The 25,410-nt window shown below is 38.4% G+C and overlaps 2 protein-coding genes, 1 long non-coding RNA gene and 1 pseudogene across 3 annotated transcripts; 3 read left to right on the forward strand and 1 right to left on the reverse strand.

Annotated features, from left to right (window-relative positions):
- Window positions 1-1,148: 1,148 nt before the first annotated feature.
- LOC116212325 (protein OCTOPUS-like) lies at window positions 1,149-3,002 on the forward strand. Its single transcript, XM_031546876.1, has one exon. It carries the CDS (start codon window positions 1,149-1,151, stop codon window positions 3,000-3,002), a length of 1,854 nt encoding a protein of 617 aa, XP_031402736.1.
- Window positions 3,003-3,265: 263 nt separating this feature from the next.
- On the reverse strand, window positions 3,266-6,000 carry LOC116210877 (annotated as a pseudogene).
- A 4,796-nt stretch (window positions 6,001-10,796) lies between these two features.
- On the forward strand, window positions 10,797-15,564 carry LOC116210060 (laccase-4-like). The gene is made up of 6 exons (XM_031543862.1): window positions 10,797-11,075; window positions 13,136-13,287; window positions 13,399-13,643; window positions 13,763-13,888; window positions 14,095-15,018; window positions 15,233-15,564. Exons 1-6 carry the CDS (start codon window positions 10,917-10,919, stop codon window positions 15,361-15,363), a joined length of 1,737 nt encoding a protein of 578 aa, XP_031399722.1. The 5' UTR covers window positions 10,797-10,916; the 3' UTR covers window positions 15,364-15,564.
- A 6,706-nt stretch (window positions 15,565-22,270) lies between these two features.
- Window positions 22,271-23,321, forward strand: LOC116210039. Its single transcript, XR_004157400.1, has 2 exons — window positions 22,271-22,375; window positions 22,565-23,321. It is a non-coding gene; the product is annotated as an uncharacterized LOC116210039 (long non-coding RNA).
- Window positions 23,322-25,410: the final 2,089 nt, after the last annotated feature.

Below are 25,410 nucleotides of genomic sequence, written 5' to 3' on the forward strand. Positions count from 1 at the left end.
TCGATTCACTCCTCTCAACGTGCGATCTCAGTTGCGATCTCTCTTACGACTATGTTTTTTGACCAAACCCCAAAAACCTTAAACCGACAAAACCTCACTCAACTATGTGTCATTTGATGCTCGGAGAACATGAAGAACAGAGAGGGGAAGAGATTTTGGAAGGAAAAAGGAAATGAGTCCCTCTACACGTTCTATTGGACTACACAAGGCATTTAACGGCCATGTAGATGAGAATTGACAGCTACATAAGCATTCGTGGAACGACATGTTAGATCATGAAAAGATTTGAAATTTTGTGAATTTCTAGGCTAATTTTAAGTACGTGATATATGAGAAAAATTTTGAATTGTTCGTGCCTTTTTAAGCAAAAAAAAAAGAAGAAGAAGAAAAACCTAATTATAAATATACTATCACTGGTCATTGTATTTAATATTATACTGACCACGCGAAAAATAAAAAAAAGTAACAATTACTACATTTGATTCACTAAGAAGGTATCCCCGACAATCAAACTTATATTCTTTTGAATTGTCTTTGTTGTTCCGTAAATCTGCCAGAGAAAAAAAAAGGCTTGGTTCGACAATTTCGTGAAAGGAAACTCAGTGACACATTACTCTCGTAGCTTCCACGAGATAAACTTTATATTAGAGCGACAAAGAATGTGATCAGTAGATAATGCAAGGCTAGCGTGCCCTGATAGTCCCTTCTTTCATAATACTAAGACAATTACGCGCTAATTATGTGTTGTAATAGTATTGGTTATATCATCTTATAAATATCACGAGGGGCGAAAATTTATTTTTCGGCACCATATATATCATATCATAATATTTATTCTCTCCATAATAATACCCATGACTTTCCCATTCCCTTTTCCTTTTTTTTCCCCTTCCCGTTCTTTTATTCTTGTACATATTAGAGGGTTAAATATTAATAGCGTAAGTAGCACTATAGTACTACTTCTAGTTGGAGTATACAATGCAGCAGCTACCAGTACTCTGGGCAGGGTTTAGGTGTCCCATTAGTTTCCGTTTAACAGAGATCGAGAGAAAAGGCTCTCACCTCTGTCTTCTGTCTGTCTCGCCTTGCATTCTCTCTCTCCCTCTGCTAATGCAATTGCAACGAATCTCCCTCTGCAGAGTCCTCCGATGACTACCCTCCACCACCGAAGCCACCACCCTCACCACACCGGCCGCCGCCTCTCTGTCTGCCCCCTCCACCCCTCCGCCACTCCCTCCACCGCCGTCTGCGCCTCCTGCCTCCGCGAACGCCTCTCCGTCATCGAACCTTCCACCCTCCACGAGATCCCCAACGCCTGCTCACCCCGCCTTGACCGTCTCCGCCGCTGCAGGTCCTACTCCTCACGCCCCGAGGCTGGCGCCGCCCGCACCTCCGCCGAGCCCCGCCGTAGATCATGCGACTCCCGAGGCCGGAGCTGCAGCCTTTCCGATCTGTTCACTGCCGAGGATGAGGGGACCGGCCTGAAGGTCGAATCTTTGTCCGGTTTGAGGGAAGAGGATGAGAGCGAGCAAGACGGAGAAGAAATTAGGGTTGACGTCTCTCAGCGCACTGATGCGATTGCGCGGGAGGACAATGCAGCTAACAATAGGAGATTCTACGATGACGATTTCGAAGGAGATGTTGAGTTGAAAACTATGAAGGAGTTTATAGATCTCGAGCTGCACAGCAAGAAGCAGCAACCGAGGAAAGAAATGAGAGCCTTTTGGGAGGCAGCTTCGGTGTTCAGCAAAAGATTGACGAAATGGCGGCGGAAGCAGAAAATCGAGAACAAGAAGGGAGGAGCCGCTGGCAGTGGCAATGATGATGCAGTGAAGGTCCGTGAGAAGCTCCATCCGGGCAAGCTAAGAATAAGAGAGACGCAGTCTGAGGTTGGAGAGTACGGACTCGGCAGGCGGCCATGTGATACTGATCAGAGGTTGTCACTCGATGCTGGGAGGTTATCACTCGATGCTGGGAGGTTATCTCTTGATGCTGCGAGGCTCTCGCTCGATGTTGGGAGGTTTTCGGTGGATGTTGGAAGGGTTTCTCTTGAAGAACCTCGGGCTTCTTGGGATGGTCATTTGATTGGGGGGAGGAGCTACAGTCATCATCATCACCATCCCCACAATCAGAGGTTTAACCCGATGGTGTCCTTTCTTGAGGATGTGAAGGTGATTGATAGTATGCTCAAGAGCAGGGCACTGGTTGAGGACAAGTTGAATGTGGTGGATGAGGAGGGGAGGAGCCCTGGTGGGTCGATCCAGACCCGGGATTACTACAAGGACTCTGTAGGTTCTCAGCGGCGAAGGAGGAGTTTTGATCGGTTGAACTCAAGCAGAAAGGGGCCTCTGTTGGAAGCTGACGAGTTGAAGTCAATGTCCAATGCAAAGGTTTCTCCTGCCACTACGGAGTTATTTTACGGGGCAAAGTTGCTGATTTCGGAGGGAAAGCCAAGGGGCTCAGACTCAAAAGTTACCCAGGATGATAGCTGCCTAAAGAGTATTGCCCCTGCCTCCAATAATGCCAGGCATGTTGCTGGTGGGAGTGATCCAAGGCAGGGTAAGAAGTCGCAAAAGTGGGGTAAGGCGAGGAGTATCTGGGGCATAATTCAGAGACGGAATGAGACCAAGTGTGCGAATGAAGAGAAGTTTGAGAATGGATGCATAGAGGGTGTGCCAGTTCCCAATTCTTGGGAGAGGGCGAATCAGGTTTTAAGTGGGGGAGAACTGAATGGTATGATTGGCTCGAGGCATGTTTGCAGTGGCAGTGTTAGTGCAAGGAATTCGGGTGCAGCGGCTGTTGAGGCGAGGGGCATTGGCTCGAGGACTCGGGAGGAATGTGCTCTGCAGAGAAACCAGAGTGTGAAGTATTCTCCGGGCAATATCGACAATGGTCTGCTGCGGTTCTACCTGACTCCGTTAAGGAGCTCCAGAAGCAAATCCATGAAGAGCAGGCTAAGGAAAGCGCATTCCGTAGCAAGAGGCATGAACGCTGTAATATAAAGACGTGTTAGCTTGTGCTGTGTGGTTCGTTGTTGGTCATCTTTTGTATTATATTAACAGTTTAACACACACAATATGCCATCAGTTCTATATGCTTCCCATGACAGCTGCTCGACTGATAATTGTAACTCCTTGCTTTTGTTAGAGAATGAAATACTGCTGAGGCACTTTTACTATTTAGTGATCTCCATCAACTGTTATTGCAATTATGATCTTTATCGTGGAAAGAAAAGTATGCCTTGAAACATTTATTTGAACTATGATGAAGAGAATACAAAGAGGTGACTTCTTTTTATATTTCTTTCAGTAGGAGCCAGATATCTGCAAACAGAATATGTACATTGAGCAGACGATACTTATCCAAGAGCTTCGTGCAACAACAGGAACCGAAATTTGCACTTGCCACTAGGGCAGCAGAAACTAAATATATCTGCAGAAGTTCATCGGAGTGTGCCGACTGCCCTCTTGTAAGTGTACCACCTTGCCACCAGCAGGAAAGCTCCCAGATTAAGCCCGCTCAGCACTGCCAGCAGCCAAAAGAAGAAGTACAGGTGCCCGTAATTTAGATTATCAGGAATCCACCCGAGCTTTCCACCCCTGGTGCTGATCTTTGTAACGATCGTCACGAGCAGAGAACTCAGATAGCTACCTAGAGCAACCGTAGTCAGAGCAAAAGCCGAGCAGAAACTCCTCATTGCATCTGGTGCCTGCTCGTAGAAGAACTCAAGCTGCCCGATGAAGGTGAAAACTTCTGCACACCCTATGATGAAATATTGCGGGACCTGCCAGAATATGGACATGGGAACAACTTCATACTTGTAATAGTCGTGCCTTCTCACCATGTTGAGCCTAAGCACCTCTAGTATCCCTGCAGCCAGCATAGAGAAGATGGAAATGACGAGGCCTATTCCCATCCTCTGGAGCTGGGTGAGGCCATTCTTGTGACCCGTGAATTTTCTCGCCTGTGGAACGATGATTCGGTCGTAGATCGGGACCCAAAGGATGACGCTGAGGGTGGCAAAGATGGAGAGGGAGGCAGTCGGGACATAGAAGCTGGTGTGTCCCACCTGACGATCCATCGTGTAGCCTTGCAGGATAAACATGTTTGTCACTTGATTGTACACTGTCGAGAAGATGATGCCTGTGGCCCACACCGGAAGCAAGCGTGCTATTGCCTTTAATTCCTCCACCTGAGTGACAGTGCAGAGCCTCCATGGGTTGGGGCACTCATTAATGTTATCGGATTGCATCTCCACTGCTGCCTTGTCGAAGAAGCTGGACAACGGCAAAGTGATAAATGGGAACACTTTTTTGCTTCGAGTGATCGTTTTGCTACATGTGAGAGCAGAATGAATAGCCCTGGACACTCGCTACTTATTTCCATCTTCTCTTTGAAAAGTAAGAAATTGGGCAGCTCCCCCACACAGTTTTCTACCTCTCTACTAGCAAATAAAACAGACAATTAAAAATTCTCCGCAAACCAAATCAGGCTTCGACTAACCTCAGATCTTTGGTGTGATCGAGCTTTCGGCTTCCTTTGATCGCCGATTCTGCATCAGCTGTCTCATACAAGAGGGACTTATCTGCAGGAACTTTGATGCGGTACTTCCTCACCGAAGCAACCACCACCTGACACAAGCGGGTGATAGGGCTTCCTCCCGGTTTCTGGTTCCGATACAACCTCGTACCTGAAAAGAAACTCACAACAGCTATTGCCATGGCCACTGCAGGGATCCCGAATCCCAATCCAAACCCAACATTGTCCTGCACATAAACCAGCACAGAGGCAGCAATGAGAGCTCCGATGTTGATGGAGAAGTAGAACCAGTTGAAAAAGGAACTCTTGCGCTTCTTCTCCCCCTCATCAGCGTCATCAAACTGATCAGCTCCATAGGATGATACTCAGGGTTTGATCCCTCCTGTCCCGAGTGCGATCAGATAAAGTGCAGTGAAGCAGATGGCACTCTGAGCCTCCGTCGGGTGGCAACCGTCCTTCGCCTCACACGTTGGCTTCATGGCCAGCACTGATGCTGACAATGTTAGCAGAGCCATTCCCTGCACGACGATAAATGCATTATGACGGCTTCAAGCATTCATCTATCGTGATCTAAGCCTTGAGGACGGCCGACCAGCCCTTTAACAGATCTGTGTCGAGTCATGTCAGGAGGACTTACAAAGACATAGATCATGGAGAAGCAAGCGATGGTCCAATATCGACCCAAGTAAGCATCGGCCAGGAAGGCTCCAATCAGAGGAGTGATGTAGCAGGTCCCGCTCCAGTTGGAGCTGTTTTTGGAAGCAGTAGTATTGTGCTGATGAAGTCGAAGTTTGAAGTAAAGCACCAGATTGGAGCTCATCCCGTAGTAAGCCAGTCTCTCGCAGCATTCGGTCCCTGTCCATTGCAGCTAGTTATCCCTTAGGATTCTTTTGGTTCCATAATAATATATTATTAGTTCTCCCATACTTTGTGTTGAGCGAAGTCAAGTTTGGTACCGAGAATGTAGGGGCAGGCCTTCCATGTCCCGGTTTTCTTCTTATTGGCAGGGTTGCCTTTGTAGTCAACAGTTCCATCCTTCGTGTAAACATCTTCTTCCTCCATTGCTTCTGATTGTAGATGTAGCGGAAGAGATGAGCTTCGGATCAGCTGCAAAATATACAAAGAATCCGCTAGAGTTGAGACCGAGCACGCAAAAATACAAATAAGGAAGCAAACTGGATCGTTGTGTTCGTGTGCTATGAAGAAGGCGAAGAGGCCTCCTCGGAGTTGAGACGAAACATGTTTACGCGTGGGGGCTTAAGAGTCGAGACGGAGCACGTTTACGCGTGGGGGCTCGAGACTAGGAGCTATCATCTTCTTCTTCATCCTTCTTTCCTTTGGAAAGTAACAGGAGGACAGTGCTTAGGCACTTCCAGTCTCTTGACTCCTTGACTATTCCATCTGCGCAAGTTACACTTCTGTTCAATAATAGAGGAAATTATATGTGCACAGTCCCTCTTCCCAAGATAGATAGATATATATATATATATTATATAAATATATATGTCAATTGCTAATCGAACATGTCGCCGGGAGCTGTAATATAATGACAGCAATCAATCGCTTTAATTTCGATTGGTTGAAAAACTAGATCCAGTAAGTCCAACAACAGCCATGTCAGTTTAGCTGTAGTTAGATTCCCTTGGTAAGGACGTCATGTGCCGAGCCGAACCTAACATATTTTGCTGTTTCAACTTGAGACTCTCAAGAGTCAAGACTTCATTTTCAATATAAGGGAAAATAAAATACTTTTCCTCCGAGGTTCGGAGGATAATGCCGAACCCTGATCAATATGGATTCCCATCATTTGTTAGAAAAATTACAGCCACGCCACTATGCCTTGTAGCACTAATATTCGGCATATTAGGTCGGCACAAATAGCATTGCTCTTCAATATATTGAACCATTCCACGTCATTTCATTTAAATGTTTTTCCATTCTTAGCTTTATACCATTTTTTTTTTAAATGTTAGTGATCTATGATAGGAGGCGTGGACCCGTAAGTATAGAAAAGGTAATGTCTCAAATACCATTGGCTTTGGAATTATATCTTCGTTTCGTTCAATTTCACTCCGCACGGCATCTTACTTAATTTTAAAGATATGGGCAAGTCCTTCCATCACCTTACCATCAAAGAGAACGCCAATACCGCAATGCGTGAAAACAAAGGGACTGGTCCATGTAGATTGAATTAGGAAAATCAAGAGAGCCACAAATTAAACTCGATTGGTGGGCCGTTTTGTTTGGACTGATTGCTGCTATGTCGTGTGTTCTTATTTTCTTCCATGGTGGCGAGTGATTTATATCTATTTAGACAAAAAAAAAAAAAAGAAGAAGCTTATTTTGTCTTTTAATTAGGGTCCAATTGTCCCTCTCTTTCTCCCGGCGGTCCCTTTCGATCAGTACCTTGTCTGGAAGGACGTCTGACCCCAAAATTGTTTCTTGCCATCAATTTGCTTTACGGTTGATGAGAATTGGATTGACGCACTGAGCAACTTTGAACAATTTAAAGCATCCAAGCTGATAGATGTATCCAATTTGTATGGATCGCATTCTTTTTTGGGCCAGGTGTGGATCAAAATATATGTCATCTTGGTCTTTTTAGGCTTTAGAAATCGAAAGCTCATTTACTTTTTTATAAGGCCACTGTAAGATGAGATGGGCTTTCCAGCCCATTACGGTCTCCTTCCTAAGTCCTAACCATTACCCAGCTTCGAGCATGCTTCCATATATACCCAAACATTCTCTTAAATTAAATCAATCTATATTATACACATGTATAAGACTATAAGTTAACTTTCATATGTCAAAAAGAACATTGAAGAGTGTATATATATATATATATATCTCTTTGTCTTGGTCAACATCCAACAGAGGGAGCTATCCGATGATTGGGGACGCGTTGTTCTTTACTTGTACACAAATCATCTCTAGAATGAGTTGCCGATCAGTAGAAAAGAAAGAAAATTAAACTATGGTTTTGATGTGCATTTTGTGAAATCAAATGAAAGCTCCCATAACTATATGTTAATTATCCATACGTATACCTTTCTAAGCATCGCAAGATAATCTTGCAATCTGACAGGTGTTGATTCTTCATGGAACAATGAAAGGGACATGTCCACATCCCTTTTTCATCTTCATATAATACACACACACGCACGCACATATGTAGAAGTCATTTTTTCTGCAAACTCCTAGATGAATTATAGAGATTAATCTACCTTTATTAGGAGAGAGAGAGTAGACAAATTTTAAGCAACACACGGCGGGGAGGAGCATAAATAAAGTCCGAAATAATTAATCATTGTTAAATTTATTTTTATCTACGAAAAATGGAACGGCTAATGAACTTTTACTTAAAAGGGGAAAAAAATTGAAAAGAAAGAAAAGATAAGAAAACGTGTGCTGCCTGTGGTCATATTGATCATCTTAGTGCTCTCTATAGTGTAACGTCATTTTCATTCACAACCACCTCCTTTTAAAGCTGGATATGAAATGTGTTCTTTTTGATAATTTAATTAACAAAAAGAGAAATTACAGGCATGTCAGTCGTTGTTCGTAGCCAGCTTTGATCTTAGACGGTACTGAACCTAGCTAGCTAGTTACATTTCATATATCGTCTTCGTGTTCCTTTTTCCTCCAAACCCGCCAATCCTAGGCATTTAATTTTACCTGATCATCACAAAATAATATATGTAAAAGAACATGTCGATCTGCGTTTTCGTGTTTAATTAACTTCTTCATCTATATTTTTTTATTTACTAAAGTACACCTTTTTAAATTTCGGGGAAAACGTAAAACAAATAATTAAATCTATTGATAATGAGAAGTATGGATGAGCTGTGATCAACATATATACATGCACCTTCAACTCAAAATCTTTTGCTTTCACGGAGGAAATACATATTTACTTGTCCAATTAGCCAATCGTCTTGAAAACCATTTTTCAACAACTGATCAACTTATATACCTTCTGCCCCCAATCCCAGCCCGGCCAAAGAAAACCCGACGAGGAAGAAGCAGGAACTACATAATTAAAGGAAATGAAAATAATATGTACAGTCAATCGAGTTGGGTTAACACTCTTTACCTTTAATCCATTCAACCCCCACATCTACTTTAACTGCCTTTCCACAAACATTATTGCTATATCCTCCTAATAATAAACATAAAAATCCTACTAATTCAAAATTTCATTCACAGTGATATAAGTTATAATTACATGATATCCAGAGACTATTCAATTAATGTGAGTGAGAGTTTGAATTAGGAAGATATTTAGACACACCAATTAGGAGAATTTAACATTTTTTATTAGACTCTAAAAGATATATAAGAATCAACCATATTAAATAAATAAATATATATATATATAGAGTTTTTACTTAAAATGGCTTATGGTTTGTCCGTTTTGTCAAATCTATCCTATGTTTTTTTTGTCAAATCTATCACATGGTTTACTTTTTTCATAAAATCTATCCCGGCGTTATCTTTTTCATCAACATCTAACGGCCGTGCTGACGTGGCACGTGGAAAGATAGTGGGCCACACTTGCCACGTAGGCGCCACATCAACACGGCCATTAGATATCGACGGAAAAGATAACGCCGAGATAGATTTGATGCAAAAGATAAACCATGAGATAGATTTGACAAAAAAAACATATGATAGATTTAACAAAACGGCCAAATTGTGGACTATTTTAGGTAAATACCCCATATATATATATCCTCCAAGAAGTTTGACTCATTGGGAGTCGATCGAGGTTGTGAGGACTAGGATATATTTATTCACACAGACATATTATATATGAAATCGATGGATTTAATAAGTAATCCAAAAGAAAGGGAGCGGATTTTCATTCACATTGCTAAATAAATGACATTGGATCTATCAGAATCTTTCCCAGTTAAACTTGTTTAAATTTACATTTACTAGAGACATGACTTACCTCAGATGATACACTTGCCCTCTTTCTCACTCATAAAAAAAGATATGACGTGAAAAAGGATCCTGATACAGTAGTATAAGATGTCAATTCAAAATTAAAATGTATTGAATTTAATTTTCAATAAATGAAACTTTAATATATATATATATATATATATATCTTCTTATTTTCGCTTATTTTCTATCTTTGTATTGAATCCACTCGGCTATTACCGAAAAAATGCTGCATCTCTCTAAGCATGTGTGTCATAAATTGATAATTTGACATTGATCACGTGCCCGACGTCAAGCTAGCTCAATAAATGACAAAAGTAGCTAGGGTTTCAATTGACTAGCTAGGATAGAGCGGAGTTCATGGTAGATTCTCAGGATACCACTATTAATTATAATAAACTAATTAACAAATATATATATATATATATATATACACATACAAGCATAGGGAAAAAAATGTAATTGCGAAGGGAGTGGTTGTGGTTAGATGGGTTCGGGTGTACTTAATTTACCTCAAAATTAATCTGTAAACCAACCAAAATTAATGATTTAATTTGCTTACCTCTTCCATTCTTGAAAATCGGAACCCATGACATGATGCTGAGCTCAACTATATACATTAGAAATTCAAAACCACTAACCGGTCACGGAATTATATATATTAATTAAAAGATTTTCAGGCGATATTAATTTTGATAATTAATTAAGTTCCATGAAGGATGAATTAGAGAAAGGCCATTGCACGTACGCATGCATTTGATCAAGTTACCCAGTATTCATATATATGGAATGGGTATTGAATAATTTGAATATGAATATGAATAGGACCCATATACATTTTTATGCCATATAAGGTGATGTGTATAAATGCCATCAAGACTCAATAGTATTATAATCTCAACATTTTATCATTCCATTCTAGATTAATAATCCTAGATATATAGCTAGCATATACTCTCTCTATGAATGCGTACTGTTTTGTACTCTGTATATTATCGATTTGTTTGGTGTAAATAAATATATATAATAAATTAATGAGAAACATGATACACACACATATATGCTACGTAGTTATACACACACATGTATGTGCGTGTGTGTGTGCATCCTTATGCTTTCGTTTCGTGCGTGTTTGACCTATCTGTGTGTGTGTGTGTGTGTGTGTGTGTGTATCTATCTATCTATGCAACTACATTAATATTCAATTAAGAATCGTCTCTGGTCCAAAAAAATGAGTAAAAAGACAGCGCAACCTGAGATCGACTTCTTGGGGTTATATATATCGGTCTGGGGAGTTGACACCCTCCCACACTTTTATGCCACAAATAGCAAAACTCACCGGCGGTCACACAGCACAATCTTCTTTCTTCTAATAATTTCCATTAAACCAAACTCACAGAGAGAGAGAGAGAGAGACAGAAAAGTGATTGATGATGGCATTGGCAGCAGCGGTGGCACACAATGATAATCTGATGACGACGGTGACGATTCGGGTCATAGTAGTAGGGGGCTGGCTCTTAGCAGCTCTACTGATGATGCTGCATCAGGTTCAGGAGGTGCAAGGCATGGAGAGACACTACAAGTTCAATGTGAGTTATCATTATAATTATTAGTTATAATATGTTTGTTCATACATTTCTATATATACATCTATGTATAAATTTATCAAAACTTCCTTCTGATCAATAATCTTTCTTCATCGTCTTCCAGCCTCCTCTATCTCCTTCTTATTATCATTCTTCTTCATACATTGATTTCTATTTAGATAAGAGTGCATGTGTACTAATGAGCGAGAGAGTGTAGTGTACGCAATTGAACATAATTGACCAGAAGCATGCATATAAAAGGGAAAAAAAATCAACAAAAGTGTTGGTTGAGTGGTAAGTAGCTCACCCCGTAAGGAGGAGAACACAAGTTCGAACCCCGGGAAGCGCACTTGTTGGGAGGGAGAATAACCTTTAATGCTCGATCGCCCGACTGGATTAGTCAGATCCCATTGGGCTCTGGATACCATGGTACACATCGAAAAAAAAGAGGAAAAAATCAAGAGATGGTATAATGCAATGACGCACCTCTCATAAGGTGATCAAGAGGTCCAAGATTTTATATCCAGTGAAACTATTCATGCATTTTTATCAGATATTTAGGATTTATATTTTAATATACTAGTTTTATAACCTTATTTGTAACAAAAAAAAAGGGAAAAAGAGTGAGTGAGGTGCAAAAGAAAAAAATTTATTGCCATGTCCCATACGTAAAAATCAAACATACCCCGGGTCCTAATATATATATATATGTGTATATATATATATATATATTGTTTTCTTAGCTATCAGCCGGCCGGCGGCTATATCTCTTGGTCTGTTCAATATATGCATATATTGCTGGCCATATTAATTAATTTAGTTATTATTTAAATACTTGACAATCGCAATAATCCAATCAAAGCACAAACAGGAGTATAACCTTCCAACATTTTGTAACATATATACGTACAGAAGCAGATATGCAGAATTTCAATACTTTTCAATTCCCACTAACTACGATTGAACCCTAATAATTTTAACAAGCTAAGCCAAGTAAGACTTGGCAGAAACACTTATTTAGCTCATTATTAATTAATTAAGGACCTCCCATATATATGTCTGCACACATTCGTCAAACTTTCCGTAGCGATGAATTCTCAATTTTATTGATTAATGAGTTCCCAGTTTTATGGTAAAATCAACTGTCTCATTTTTATGTGTTTTTTGGCTTAGTTGTATGATATAGAGGACTACAAAAAAACGAATCATGAAAGATTATTAGACAGTTAATTCGATTTTGAGCGCGGTGCTTTGTTTAACACAGGACCTTTTCCTGTCTTTGACTCCTAATCTACAGATTTTCGAGCTCCCAAATAAAAGATAGAAAAGAAAAGAAAAGGTGCCTTTTGTTATTTCAGCTGGAAGCTATAAGTGACTCATCAACAGCCGGAATTCTTTTATATATTTTTATTCCAGGCAAGCAATGTACACGTGTCTATTAATTAGTCCGCTGCGAGAATTTTCAAATTTCAAATAAAAAAAAAGGATTTTGTAGTAAGTATTTCGTGATGAGTTTAAGAGTAGGACTGCTTGCCGATCAATTTCGCATGCACGCAACGAAAGCAAAATTTAACTACATTGCATTTATATTCAAAAATATAAAATAACAATTACGTGCCCCGATAAATCATAATGCATGTGGAACAAATTCTAATTTTTAGAACTTGCAAGGCATCTTTATATATGATATATCTCATTTTGTCCGAGGTGGCAAAATACACATGGGACACAGACAATAGGCTCATAATCCCAGTTTTTTTTTTTTTAAGGAAAACGGGGCGCCCAAGAAACTCTGGATTTTTTTATTTAATAATATATATAATGTAGGTCTGCCATCGAAATTGTAGGCAAACTGTAACGTCATTTTAATAATTTATTCTTAAAATTTGTAATCATGTAAATTTCTGTGTCGAAGCTATATTTCCTTTCCTCTTTTTGGTTGTCGGTTTGAGTCAAATTCTCAACATTACATTCAATGAACATAATTTTTTTTGCTGATATATGCATGTAAATCGACTTTGTATCTGTGTTTGCTCTTCCTCCTGGGTGGGTAATGCATGCAGGTGGTGACGAAAAAAATAAGCAGATTGTGTTGCTCAAAGCCAATTGTAACGGTAAATGGCAAGTTCCCTGGACCGACTATATACGCCCGAGAGGATGACACCGTTCTAGTCAAAGTGCTCAACCACGTCGACTATAATGTCAGCATTCACTGGTACGACAGATAGTTTAATGTGGGACTAGGTAGCTAAGTTAACTAGCTAAGCTCAATTCCTCCTTCTCATTGGTTGGTAATTCTTCCTGTTCGAAATTTTGCATCGTGTAGGCATGGTGTTAGACAACTTCGGACAGGATGGGCTGATGGACCAGCGTACATAACCCAATGCCCAATCCAACCGGGACAGGTCTACACATACAATTTCACGGTCACGGGCCAAAGGGGCACGCTTCTGTGGCATGCCCATATCCTCTGGCTTAGAGCCACTGTGCACGGTGCTATTGTCATCCTGCCCAAGATAGGCGTTCCATACCCATTCCCCGATCCCCACAAAGAAAAACTGGTGATATTAGGTAAGAAATGACTAATTTAAAGATCCCCTACTTCATCAGTTTCATTGTACAACAGCTGGAATAATATTATAATTGGAACTTCGCCTTTTACGTAAATGATTATATGCATACAAGTGCAGGTGAGTGGTGGAAATCAGATGTCGAAGCTGTGCTCGATGAAGCCGTGAGATCTGGATTAGCTCCCAATGTCTCCGATGCTCACACCATCAATGGCCACCCGGGTCCTATCTCCTCTTGCACACAACGTAACATGACCGACTCTGATCGACTTATTATTATTATTTTGTGATGACGCTATACTATTACTACTCACTACACATCTATTGGCTACTTTTCATTCTTGAAAAAAAAAAAAAAAAAAAACATAGTGGCTATTTTGGCGGGAACGACAAATTGAACAGGACAGGAGAGACTAGTAATTACTTCCTGCTATGGGAATTTTAATTTACAGGGGGCTTCCGCTTATCTATAAAGCACGGGAGAACGTACTTGCTCCGGATTATCAATGCTGCACTGAATGACGAGACCTTCCTGAAGATAGCCGGGCACCACTTCACAGTGGTCGAGGTCGATGCAGCTTACGTGAAGCCCTTCAAAACTGACACTATCTTGATCGCACCAGGACAGACGACCAACGTCCTCCTGACTGCCGACCAAGACCCAGGGAAGTACTTGATCACGGTCTCACCCTTCATGGACTCCCCCATCGATGTGGATAACGTTACTGGCACAGCCATATTGGAATATTCAGGAGTCCCCAAGTCAGGCGGCCCCACAATCATTACCACCCCACCGCCCAAGAACGCCACCCCGGTCGCAGCTGACTTCATGAACTCCCTCCGAAGCTTAAACTCGGGAGCCTACCCTGCGAGGGTGCCGCTAGAGATCGACCACTCTCTCTTCGTCACAGCTGGGCTGGGGATCAACGCTTGTCCAACCTGCCCCACCAAGAATAGGGTTGTGGCCTATATGAACAACGTGACCTTTGTGATGCCGGAAATAGCCCTCCTCCAAGCCCATTACTACGGCATCAGAGGTGTCTTCACCGATGACTTCCCCGTGAAGCCACCAACGGAGTACAATTACACGGGGACTCCGCCAAAGAATCTCAACACCATGAAAGGGACGAGGCTTTATAGGCTCAACTACAACTCAACGGTTCAGATAATTTTACAGGACACGAGCATGATTGCGCCTGAGAATCATCCAATTCATCTCCATGGGTTCAATTTCTTTGCAGTGGGAAGGGGACTGGGAAACTTCAACCCCGAGAAGGACCCAAAGAAGTTTAATCTTGTTGACCCCGTGGAAAGGAACACGGTCGGGGTGCCATCTGGTGGATGGACTGCAATCAGATTCAGAGCTGATAATCCAGGTGATTAATCGTGAATATATATATATATCTTTAATTTTCTCTTAATTAACCTTGCGCAAGCATGCTTGGTATTTTAATTAATTAATTAAACTTACCTAGTTCCAATATATATATATGTTTATGTTCTTAATCACATCATAATATATATATATATATATGATGTTATGATGTCTACAATTAAATCGATATTATATATACATTATGATGATGGCAGGGGTTTGGTTTATGCATTGCCATTTAGAAGTGCACACGACATGGGGACTTAAGATGGCATTTGTTGTCGACAATGGAAAAGGGCCTGACCAGTCTCTTCTCCCACCTCCTACTGACCTTCCCAAGTGCTGAGAAAGAAAAGAAATTCAAGTAGCACTAGCTTAATTAGCACAATATTAATTATCTTCTACTTTTTCTTTCATCGCACGTACAAAAAAGCTTTTTCTGTTTTTTTTTTCCTTTTTTTTAAATATATATTTTTTGCTCCCTTATTTTCGTATTGTTCAGATGGAGTATTGTAGCAAATTTATGGAGAGTGGTCCTGTTTGTAAACGTCCCAAAAGGGAAACAGAAAGGACATATATATCCATATATATGTAATATGTATAATATATATATACACACACACACACACAAACAGGATACAATTTCCATATATAAATTGGTTTGATTCAGCTGCTTAGTCATGAGGAACGAAGTTTTAACTAGGAATCAGCTTGCCGTTGTGGATTTTACTTCTTTCCTTGGTGTGTCCATGCATGCACCTCCTCTAGCTATATCTATATAGTTTGAGTTCATTCAAGATGCATTCTTTTTAGATTAATTCAGGATTCCGTATTACATCAACTGTACGTACCTATAATCCTTGGAAACAAGCAAGAGGAATATGTTTCAGATATCATAAAAGATACAAGTCATAACCATTGATCCTAACTTCACCTACGTGATCTCAGACCAGGTTGTAAAATCATTCTTATATATCTTGTTGGATTTTTTTTTTTGGTATGCCATGATATACAAACGGGCCCCGAATAATTCAGTTTGGGCTAGATCTTCTCGGATTTTTGGTTGTCTAGTCGGAGCGCCTGCAATAACATAGTTAATAGCAAAGCTTGAAAGATGTAATTGAAGATTGCCGCATCTTTCTTTTGGTTATTTATAGATCAGAACGGAGTCCAAAGCCGACCAAATGGTGATGAAAAGAAGCTTTAAGCTTAACAGATATACAGTGGGCTTGTTGGGCCTGGAAGTATCTATTAGGAGCAGACTCATTGGGCTTTTCTTTAATTGGACTGTTTGAGCAGACTCTTTTCGGGAATTATATTTTTTTATTTATTATTTGGAAAGTTGGATTATTTTCTTTTTTACGAGAGGCACCTCTATTACAGCATTAATTTTTTATCACAATGTTGAGAGAGATTGTCCCATACGAAAAATTAAAAAGAAATTCACAGATTTATAGGAAATTGGGTACCGCAACATACTGGTTCGGGCTTTTATGTTGAAAATGGATCCAATAGTTTATAGGCTCAATAAAATTTTATATGGTATCGAAGCTAGTTAGGCTTCATCGTGCCCACGTGGAGACTTACACAGTGCACGGGCTCGAATGTGGAACTTGTGGCAAGTGCAGTCCGAGTCCGAAAGTGAAAGCTTGACTCGTAGTTGGTTTGGCTCCCCTCGCTTGAGTGTGGAAGAGGAAGCCACCTCGAGGTAGTTAAGGCCCGAGTCTGGAAGAGATGAGAGTCTGACTCAAGATAAGTTATTGAGGGCGGGTGTTTAAGTATTCACGTAAAATGTGTAGGTAAACGGTGGGAAAGACAACACTGTGCCACGTGAATGAGAGTGTTGAGAGAGATTGTCCCATGTGAAAAAATTAAAGAGAAATCCGCTAGTTTATAAAAGATCGGATACTACAACCTACTGTCTTGGGTTTTTGGGTTGAAAATAGACCCAATTTACACACAATTATTGGGTCTGATGGGCTCTTTGTGAAATGAGAATTTTTTTTAAGGGTTGGGAGTAGAAATAGACAGACTTTTTCGGGTTGCTATTTAATTTATCATTACATTGGGCTGTCTTTTGGGGTTTTTTTGTTTTCTTGGAGAATCTTTTCGTTAATGGCAACAAAAATATAGCTCAATTTAAACTTCAAACAAAAAAAAATATTATAACATGTGCATATATATTTTTAATAAGGAATTTGCCAGTCCATTGGCAATCATTCATTTCCAACAACACTGCATCTAGCCCATTACCCCCTCGGCCCGTCTAAGGGACAGTTTCTTTGTTTTTTTGTTTTTTTTTTGGGTTAGAATATCAGGGACAGTCCACATTGGGAAATCCACAAATAACAAAATAAGTTAAAGAAAAGCTGCAAATTGCTATTATTATATTGCGAGTATAATTGAATTCACTTCAACACGTGACTGATTATTAAACTAGATTGTGTGAAAGAGGAAGAGATACTAAGAATTACTTATTGTAATTCTCTTGATATATTGATATGTGTATTAATTTCACCGACTATAGGAAACTTTACTTCTCATGTACAAATTAATAATAAGTTGTCGGCTAACATATTTAAGTCAACTACATGCATGATTATTTCCAAACACTCCCACGCCTCGACCAGCTATAATTTGTTCGATTATAGATGTAAGCAAAACAAACTAATCACAGCTAGCTAGACAAAAATTATGAAGTTAGGTTATTTGAATGCATATAACTAGGCTGCAGACGGCTGATCCATAATTCTTTTGCATGCAAATTGGGCTTTATGTCTCCCTTTTTTACTGAAAGGGCTCTATCTTTTTGGAGAAAAAAAAAAGAAAAAAAAAGCATATATATGTACATAAAAATGAATTAGAAAATTTCAAATTATTAGAAAGAGTGATTTTAGCATGGACACTAAATAATGTCCTATGGTGGGACACTAATTCTATTCATTAGATTTTCAACATGAAATCTTGACCATTCATAATTTATATATTTCGTTTTTTAAATTGTAGTCTTTCAACTATTTATATAGCGGTTTTTGCCAACGATAATTTGTACTCGTCCTTCACTCATCCGACACATAGCCCAACCACTCCGTCACGCGTGTCCACACGCGAGACAAAACGTAATTGGGTAATGGGCGAAACCTAACCCTAATTAATTGGACTAATACTGAACCGATAGTATGGTTTTTTGCAAATCCAATTTGATCTTATTTATCCAATCGATTTTTTCGATTTTTCATTGGTTCATTCTATCATTTTTGAACCGGTTTCTTCGATTTTTTATTGGTTCATTATATCGTTTTCAATCCCAATCACCACGTTCGATTATCATCTAATTGATAAAGAGATTTCGACCTATTCGGTTATCAAATTGTTTCCACAAATGACTAGGTTTTGCATTTCTTTGTACCTAGTTGAAAATTTTGTTCACTGAAATTGAAACTTCAACTCCTTCATTTGTTTCGTGATGCTTTCAATATGGAAAGAGTCCCTTGCTGGATGTCTCGCCATCGCAATGGGAAACTAGTTTGATTACGATGGCCAATTCCTATCGACACATTTTGCTTCACTTCGTCAAACCGCGCCATGGCTAAAGGCTTTCCGTAGTATTCTCGGAGAATTCATCGAAGGTCGGCCATGTTGATCTTTCTCTTTTTTTCTGTCAGCCTCTGATCAGTTTTTTTTTTTGCAACGATAATTTTCTTATGTTATTCCCTGGTATAGAGGGATATTTTGCAATTTTTTTCTGATAAGTTGATATATTCGAAGAATATTGCGTTCGTTAATTGAATTGATTTTTCTTCGTAAAACTATTTTGTATTATTGGTTTAAATTAATTGTCACATCTGCTAGAGCTCATTTGTGCTATAAATAGTATTAGGAATATAAATTTATTTAGGAGGAAAAATAAAAGTATCAGTGAAGAGTACCGTAATAAGCTCATATATTTATATATTGGTCTAAGTCAATTCCATAATTCATTGAAGCAACTCTAATTAAAGGGATAACAGCTAGTAATTGTTGAAGACTTCGAGCAATAATGATTTTGGTCGATTGAATGACTTGCCAAGGCCGATCTTCACATTCTATTCTTATTTATAGTCTCGGTTGTTGATGAATGTAACAACAATGACGACCATTTAATAGAAATAAATATTTGGAATATAATTAAATTTTATTTTGCTTATTTATATTGGCACAAGCTAATTATAATGTTTGTTATAGCTCATTTGTGCTATAAATAATCTTAGGGATATAAACTTCTTTAGGAAGAAAAGCAAAAGCATTAGTGAAAATGATCATGATGAAAAAATAATAAGTTCGTATATTTATATATTGACCTATACCAATCCTATAATCCTGTTAAGCAAATCTAACTAAAAGAATAACGATGAGTAATTATTAAATACTTTGAGCAATATTGATTTGGTTGATTGAATGACTTGTCAAGGGTGACCTTCATATTCTATTCCTAATTATAGTCTCAATTGTTGATGAATGTAGCAATGATGACAACCATTGATGGAGACAAATATTTGGAACAGAACTAACTTTTATTTTGTTTCTTTATATTGGCTCGAGTTAATTATCACGTCTGCCAGAGTTCATTTGTACTATAAATAGTCTTAGGAATATAAATTTCTTTAGGATGGGAAATAAAAGCATCAGCGAAGAAGACCCTAATAAAAAACTAATAAGTTCGTTTATTTATATATTGGCATTGGCTAATTGTATAATCTGCTTAAGCAAATATATCTAAAAGAATAAGAGCGAGTTATTGTACGGTTAGATGTAAATGGCGATTAGAGGTATCGTGTTCTTCAGATTTTTTGGCCTATTTTCCTAATTTAATTTACTCTTTTAATTCCATAATTTTAGGGATAATGATCTCAAAAAGACTAACATTCTATATTTTTAGGAAGTTATTTTTTCCGATAGTTTTTTTGGACAACTGAAAAGTAAAGGCATCTGTTCGTTCATTGGAAGCTGTCATCGACGATGACGTTCATCATCTTTAAAATATATTAAGCCTTATTGCAACAATCTCATTTCCTTCCAACAATCTCATTGCCGTTTCATAAATTTGCAATCCGCCATGCTGTGTTCATCCAACTACACAACAAGACCACCACCAATGGTCGTCTTTAGCACGTAGGAGCATGGCCGAATATAAACCGTTAATAAAACTTAACCATAAGTTGACTAAATTTATTCGTTTGATTTACTTGATTATGTATTGTTTCATTCTGTTATAATTCTCCAAAACCTAAGTCCGACTCTTTATTCTTCGGCTATGATGAATGCCATGGGCGACGACGTTGTTTCAAAAGAATAACTAATATTTTAACTGCGTCTACGAATCATACCGATAAATCCGAGTTGATTTAATTATGAACGGCTTTGTGTTAAGCCGGTTTACTTGAAAAATCATTCGGTTAAAAAAAGACAGGTCAGGTTTGTCGTGGTTCGAGTAGGAACAATTAAAGGGTCGGGTAGTAATTGCATCCGATACATCATCGATACAACATATTTGATTATTTTGAAATGTGACCTGATAATATTATAATAAGACTGAAAAAACTACAAGTTAAAATGTGAATTTTAATACTTCAAGGGTAAAAAAAAAGAAGCATATATCCCATCACAAGACATTATTTAGTGTAAGGGTCGGGTAGTAATTGCATCCGATACATCATCGATACAACATATTTGATTATTTTGAAATGTGACCTGATAATATTATAATAAGACTGAAAAAACTACAAGTTAAAATGTGAATTTTAATACTTAAAGGGTAAAAAAAAAGAAGCATATATCCCATCACAAGACATTATTTAGTGTCTCATACTAGAATTTTCCACTAACAAAACCCAACAACTCTTTATGTCTCTGTTCTTCCTTTATGGTGCGTCTGTATGCGACCAAAGGACCCAACCCAAGGAAGACATAAATAAGGAGAATGCATTTACCCAAAAAGCAATAAATTAGGAGAATGCGACAATGCTGAAAACAGTCCCCAATGACAGAAAATTATAGAAATATGTATTTGGGTTGGATTTACATTTATTGCAGCAGAGGAGCCCAATTTCTTTGGACACTCACTTTCCTTTTATACGGCTACATTTACATGCTCGGATGATATCGCAATTTCAATGATGCTTATATTAGATATATCTAGCATGTAGAATTCCTTTTTTAACAATATAGTTACTTCGACAAACCTAACTCCATCACTAGAGTTAAACTGTCGACTTATTGATAATAGAAGATTGAAAAAAAATTTCCCGTGCATCATTCTCTTTAAAAATTAGATATTAAAAAAAAGTTCGTCAAATGGAAATTCTTTTTTCTTTCCATTATATCTCAATTGTTAGTACTAAAAACATATGATAGTACAACAGTTTCGATCCTAATAATCGATTGCTTATTAAATTATGTAAATTGCGTGAAAATACGATAGTGGAAGGATCGAGGGGAAGCGCGAGCCCAGGACGTGCAGTGGGGACAAAGGCAAGGGAGCTGGACCGACCGCAGGTGGGGGACCATTTCCGCGCGTGGGGACTCGGGCCCCTCCAGCGCGCGTAGGGAAGCTTCTCCCAATGACAGCTAGATGTGAGAGCCAGAGCGAAATTAAAAAAAAAAAACACCATCTGAGCCAACAGAAAAGAAAAACGAAAAGAAGACAAAAAAAACATAAAATATTAGGCTTCCAATTTTTCCATTTAAAAAAAGTTTTATTATTATTTTATTTTGAATATTATCTTCTAGTAATGAAATTAAATTTAATTTAATTTGATTCGAGAAAATGAAGATAAAATTGGTTAAAAAAATATGTGAAAATTTAAAGAATGAGATAAAAAAGTAATGATGGTGTTGTTGAATTGAGAAAAAAAATATTGAATAGAATTTAATATTAAAAAAATTAATTTAAATAATAGATAAGAAATGCTATTAGAGAGAATTTGAAAGATAAAATAATAACAATTGTATTGTTGAATTCATTGTTATCAGAATCGAACCGGACTAGCTAGTTCGATCGATCGAACTGGAAACCAAACCTATGTCCAGTCCAATTAGCTTAAAAATTCAAAATGCATAAATAAACTGGTGAACCTTAAAAAGCAACCGATTTTTAAGCAAACCCATCGAATCCATGTGAACTGGCCGATTGAATGGGTCTGAACTTTTTAAAAATGAAGGACCTAAATGTAAATTTGAAAAATAAAAAAACTCAAAACTAATGAAACCCTAGCCTTCATTGATTGTTCTCCTTTTCTCTGTTGCAGAGGCTGCAACATCCCGAACTCAAAGTCCCCCTCTCGAACTCGAAGTCTCTCTCTCAAACTCGAAGTCTCCATGTGAGTTCTGAACTGACGCCTCTTCTTGGCTCCCTCTTCTCCTTCTGTCTCTTCTTGACTTCATCTTCTCCTTCCGTTCTCCTTCCCGCTTCTTCTCGGCTCATTCTAGTTCCAATCTCTAAATGTTCTGACCAGAGTTGCAGGAGAGCTTTTTTCGGACTTTGCTTGATCTTTCTTCTTCTTTTGCAGGAGAGCTTTTGTTGGCATTCCAACGATTTGGGTATTGATTGATGTTCTGCACTTGCAATTTGGGGATCGATTGATTTCCTTCCACTTGCAATTTGGGTTTTGCACTTGCAATTTGGCCACTTTCAGTCTCAGTTCTGCACTTTCGTGAGAGAGAGGGAGAGAGTCGGCTACGAGCTCGACTTGAGAGAACCGAGGGTAAGAGGGGAGCCAGGCGTGTGAGACTGAGCCGAGAACGTGAGAGTTGGAGTGTCGAGCTGAGGGGAAAGGAAGCGAGATTGAGCTGAGAGGGTTCGCTAGTCCCGAGAAAGAGAGAGGTGTTGAGCTTGTATGTTTTGTCTAGAGCTCAGAGAGGGAAGGAAGACGTGAGAGGGCAAGGGATAACAGACGCTGTAGGGAGTGGAAGCAGAAGGGAAGGAAAGGGAAAAGAGAGAGAAAAATGAAAGAATCGATCAGAGAGGTTCAGATGGGTCACGGGTAAGAAAGGAAAAACAAAAAACATAAGAAGTAAGGGGAAGAAGATATGAGTTGGTTGTAGGTTTGAATTGCAGAAAGGGAAGAAGAAAGAAAGGAAAAAGCATAGCAGGTTCGGGCAAAGATGCAAAAGAAGAAAAGCAAAAAAAAAAAGAAAATGAAAGGCCGGAAGCAAAATGAAGGGGAACATATAAATAAAACAAACATAGGGTCAAGTCAACCTCTGTTATATATATATATATATATATTCTTAAAATAATAAATATTTATTTATTTTATAATTAAACATGCGGTCCGATTTATCGAACCTCTAGTTGAACTCATAAATCCATAGCTCGATCGATTCGATGTCTAGTTCGGTTCTGATAACACTGGTTGAATTGAAAGAAAAATAAAGTTAAGTTAAGTTAAGTAAAATTTGATTTTGTTATCAAACATATACCATAAAATTGTCTTCGCCATGAAAGTTTTGCATGTTACGTCTTTGAATCTTTTGTTGTACGTTCATTACAAATTTCAAAGTCCATAATAGTTTATTTTACTACATGATTGTCTTTCTTTCTTTTTTATTGATACATAAGATGTGACTATATAATCTTTCTTAATCCTTTTCTTTTCTTTGGTCTTTATTTGATTGTTCTTTGATTCCTACATTCATAAATGCATAATTTTATTATATGGTTTCTCATTTCAACTTGGCCAAATGTGCGATTAGCCAAAACTTCCTTCCAACTTCCCAAATAAATATTGAATATAAATTCTACTCATTGTTCTTCGATGAAAATTAATTAGTCTACAACTTGATATTTTTCCTTTTCATCACAATTAAAATGAAATTTTTTCAAATTTAATGTGCAATTAACTTCATGCAAAACTTTTACAAATTTTTTCCAACATTCAAAAAATAGATAGATACACTCGCAATGCATGGGCAAACAAAGTAATCAACTGTTGAATTATGCGATGACGTAATAAAGACTCATATACTAATCATATTTAGTGACATAACCGATAGAAATACTATATTTGTTGAGCGCTTTCTAGGTGACAATTCTTCCCATCTTCAAATCCAAGGCCGGTTTTGGGTACATTGATCCCTTCGTCTCGTCACGACGGTTGCTAGCGAGCCTATATCCAAAAGCCCCGTCACGACGGTTGCTAGCGAGCCTATATCCAAAAGCCCCAATGTGTTAAGAATCGCCTGCTAAAATGGCACATAAGTAAGAGTGTTGTTACATTTTCATGATGATCAACTTAAAAGTTCTCCTAATTCAAAATTCCCACTCATGTTAATATGAAATATAAGGTTTACTTATACTATTATAAAAGTGAGAAGGAAATATTTCAAACTTTCATTTATACTCTTATACTCTTTTAATTTTAAACACCGTTAGGTCGAGGGTATAATTGTAACTGCAATCAAATAATCACGCATTCTCATCTTTCTCTCACTCCCTTCCTCCTTTAGTTCTCGTTCTCGTTTTTCTCTCTCCTCTTCTTAATCAACGGTACAAATAATAACATTTATTCAATTTATCAAAATTTTAATAGTATATCTTATTATATAACATGGATGGATCGAGGGGGAGGGGGGTTGGGGCCGGGGGCAATTGGGCCCCTAGAATTTTCATGCTTTACATATAGTTATTCGAATTTTGATGAAATTTTTATGTTCGACCTACTAGAAAAACGCCTATCTTACTAATTGCCCCCTCTAGGATCTCACTCCCCAAAGTCCAAATCATGAGTCCATCCCTGTTAAATAGCCCATGATTTAATTATAGCAAGGGAAAAAGAATAAATGACCTAGTACAACATTAGACTGTGAAACGTTACCCTGCATAATGTAATGTGTTTCCAATGCCAATAAAAAGTAACCCATCAAATGGTATTTAACATCCATAAAACTGCCAAATAAAATGCTAAAACTGATTAAACTGCAATGATGAGATTAATATAATTGCCAGAGGGATGAGTTTCCTGCTGACTTATACTCAAATCCAGTTTAATATACCTGAGTAATGTGAGGATTATTAGACATCCAATTTAGGAGCATCAGCAATTTTCTATAAAAAGAAAAAAAAATTGAAAGACGAAAAGAAGAACAATTTCTATTATTAATCATTGAGATTCAGATTCCTCCCATCTACACTCGCGCAGAGGAACGCGTGGAACAGAATGTGGGAGGAGAGGTGGTTGGCTCATGGCTGTGCCTGGATTGGAAGCTTGTACAGCCAGCGCTGCTGCTTCTATACCAATACACTATTATACAATGCAATACACACATGCGCGCATACACATATATATATATATATATATATATGTGCGAGACGAAGAGGCATCACCCACGTACGTCAGGTCCCAATGGACCCATA

The sequence above is a fragment of the Punica granatum genome, chromosome 6, assembly GCF_007655135.1.
Source record: "Punica granatum isolate Tunisia-2019 chromosome 6, ASM765513v2, whole genome shotgun sequence".
NCBI lineage: Eukaryota > Viridiplantae > Streptophyta > Magnoliopsida > Myrtales > Lythraceae > Punica > Punica granatum.

Excerpts from the sequence above, each read along its gene's own strand:
- LOC116212325 (XM_031546876.1), top strand. The coding sequence starts at position 1,149 with ATGACTACCCTCCACCACCGAAGCCACCACCCTCACCACACCGGCCGC.
- LOC116210060 (XM_031543862.1), top strand. The coding sequence starts at position 10,917 with ATGATGGCATTGGCAGCAGCGGTGGCACACAATGATAATCTGATGACG. Across the intron at positions 13,288-13,398 it reads TATAATGTCAGCATTCACTG|GCATGGTGTTAGACAACTTC; the intron begins GTACGACAGATA and ends TGCATCGTGTAG. Across the intron at positions 15,019-15,232 it reads ATTCAGAGCTGATAATCCAG|GGGTTTGGTTTATGCATTGC; the intron begins GTGATTAATCGT and ends TGATGATGGCAG.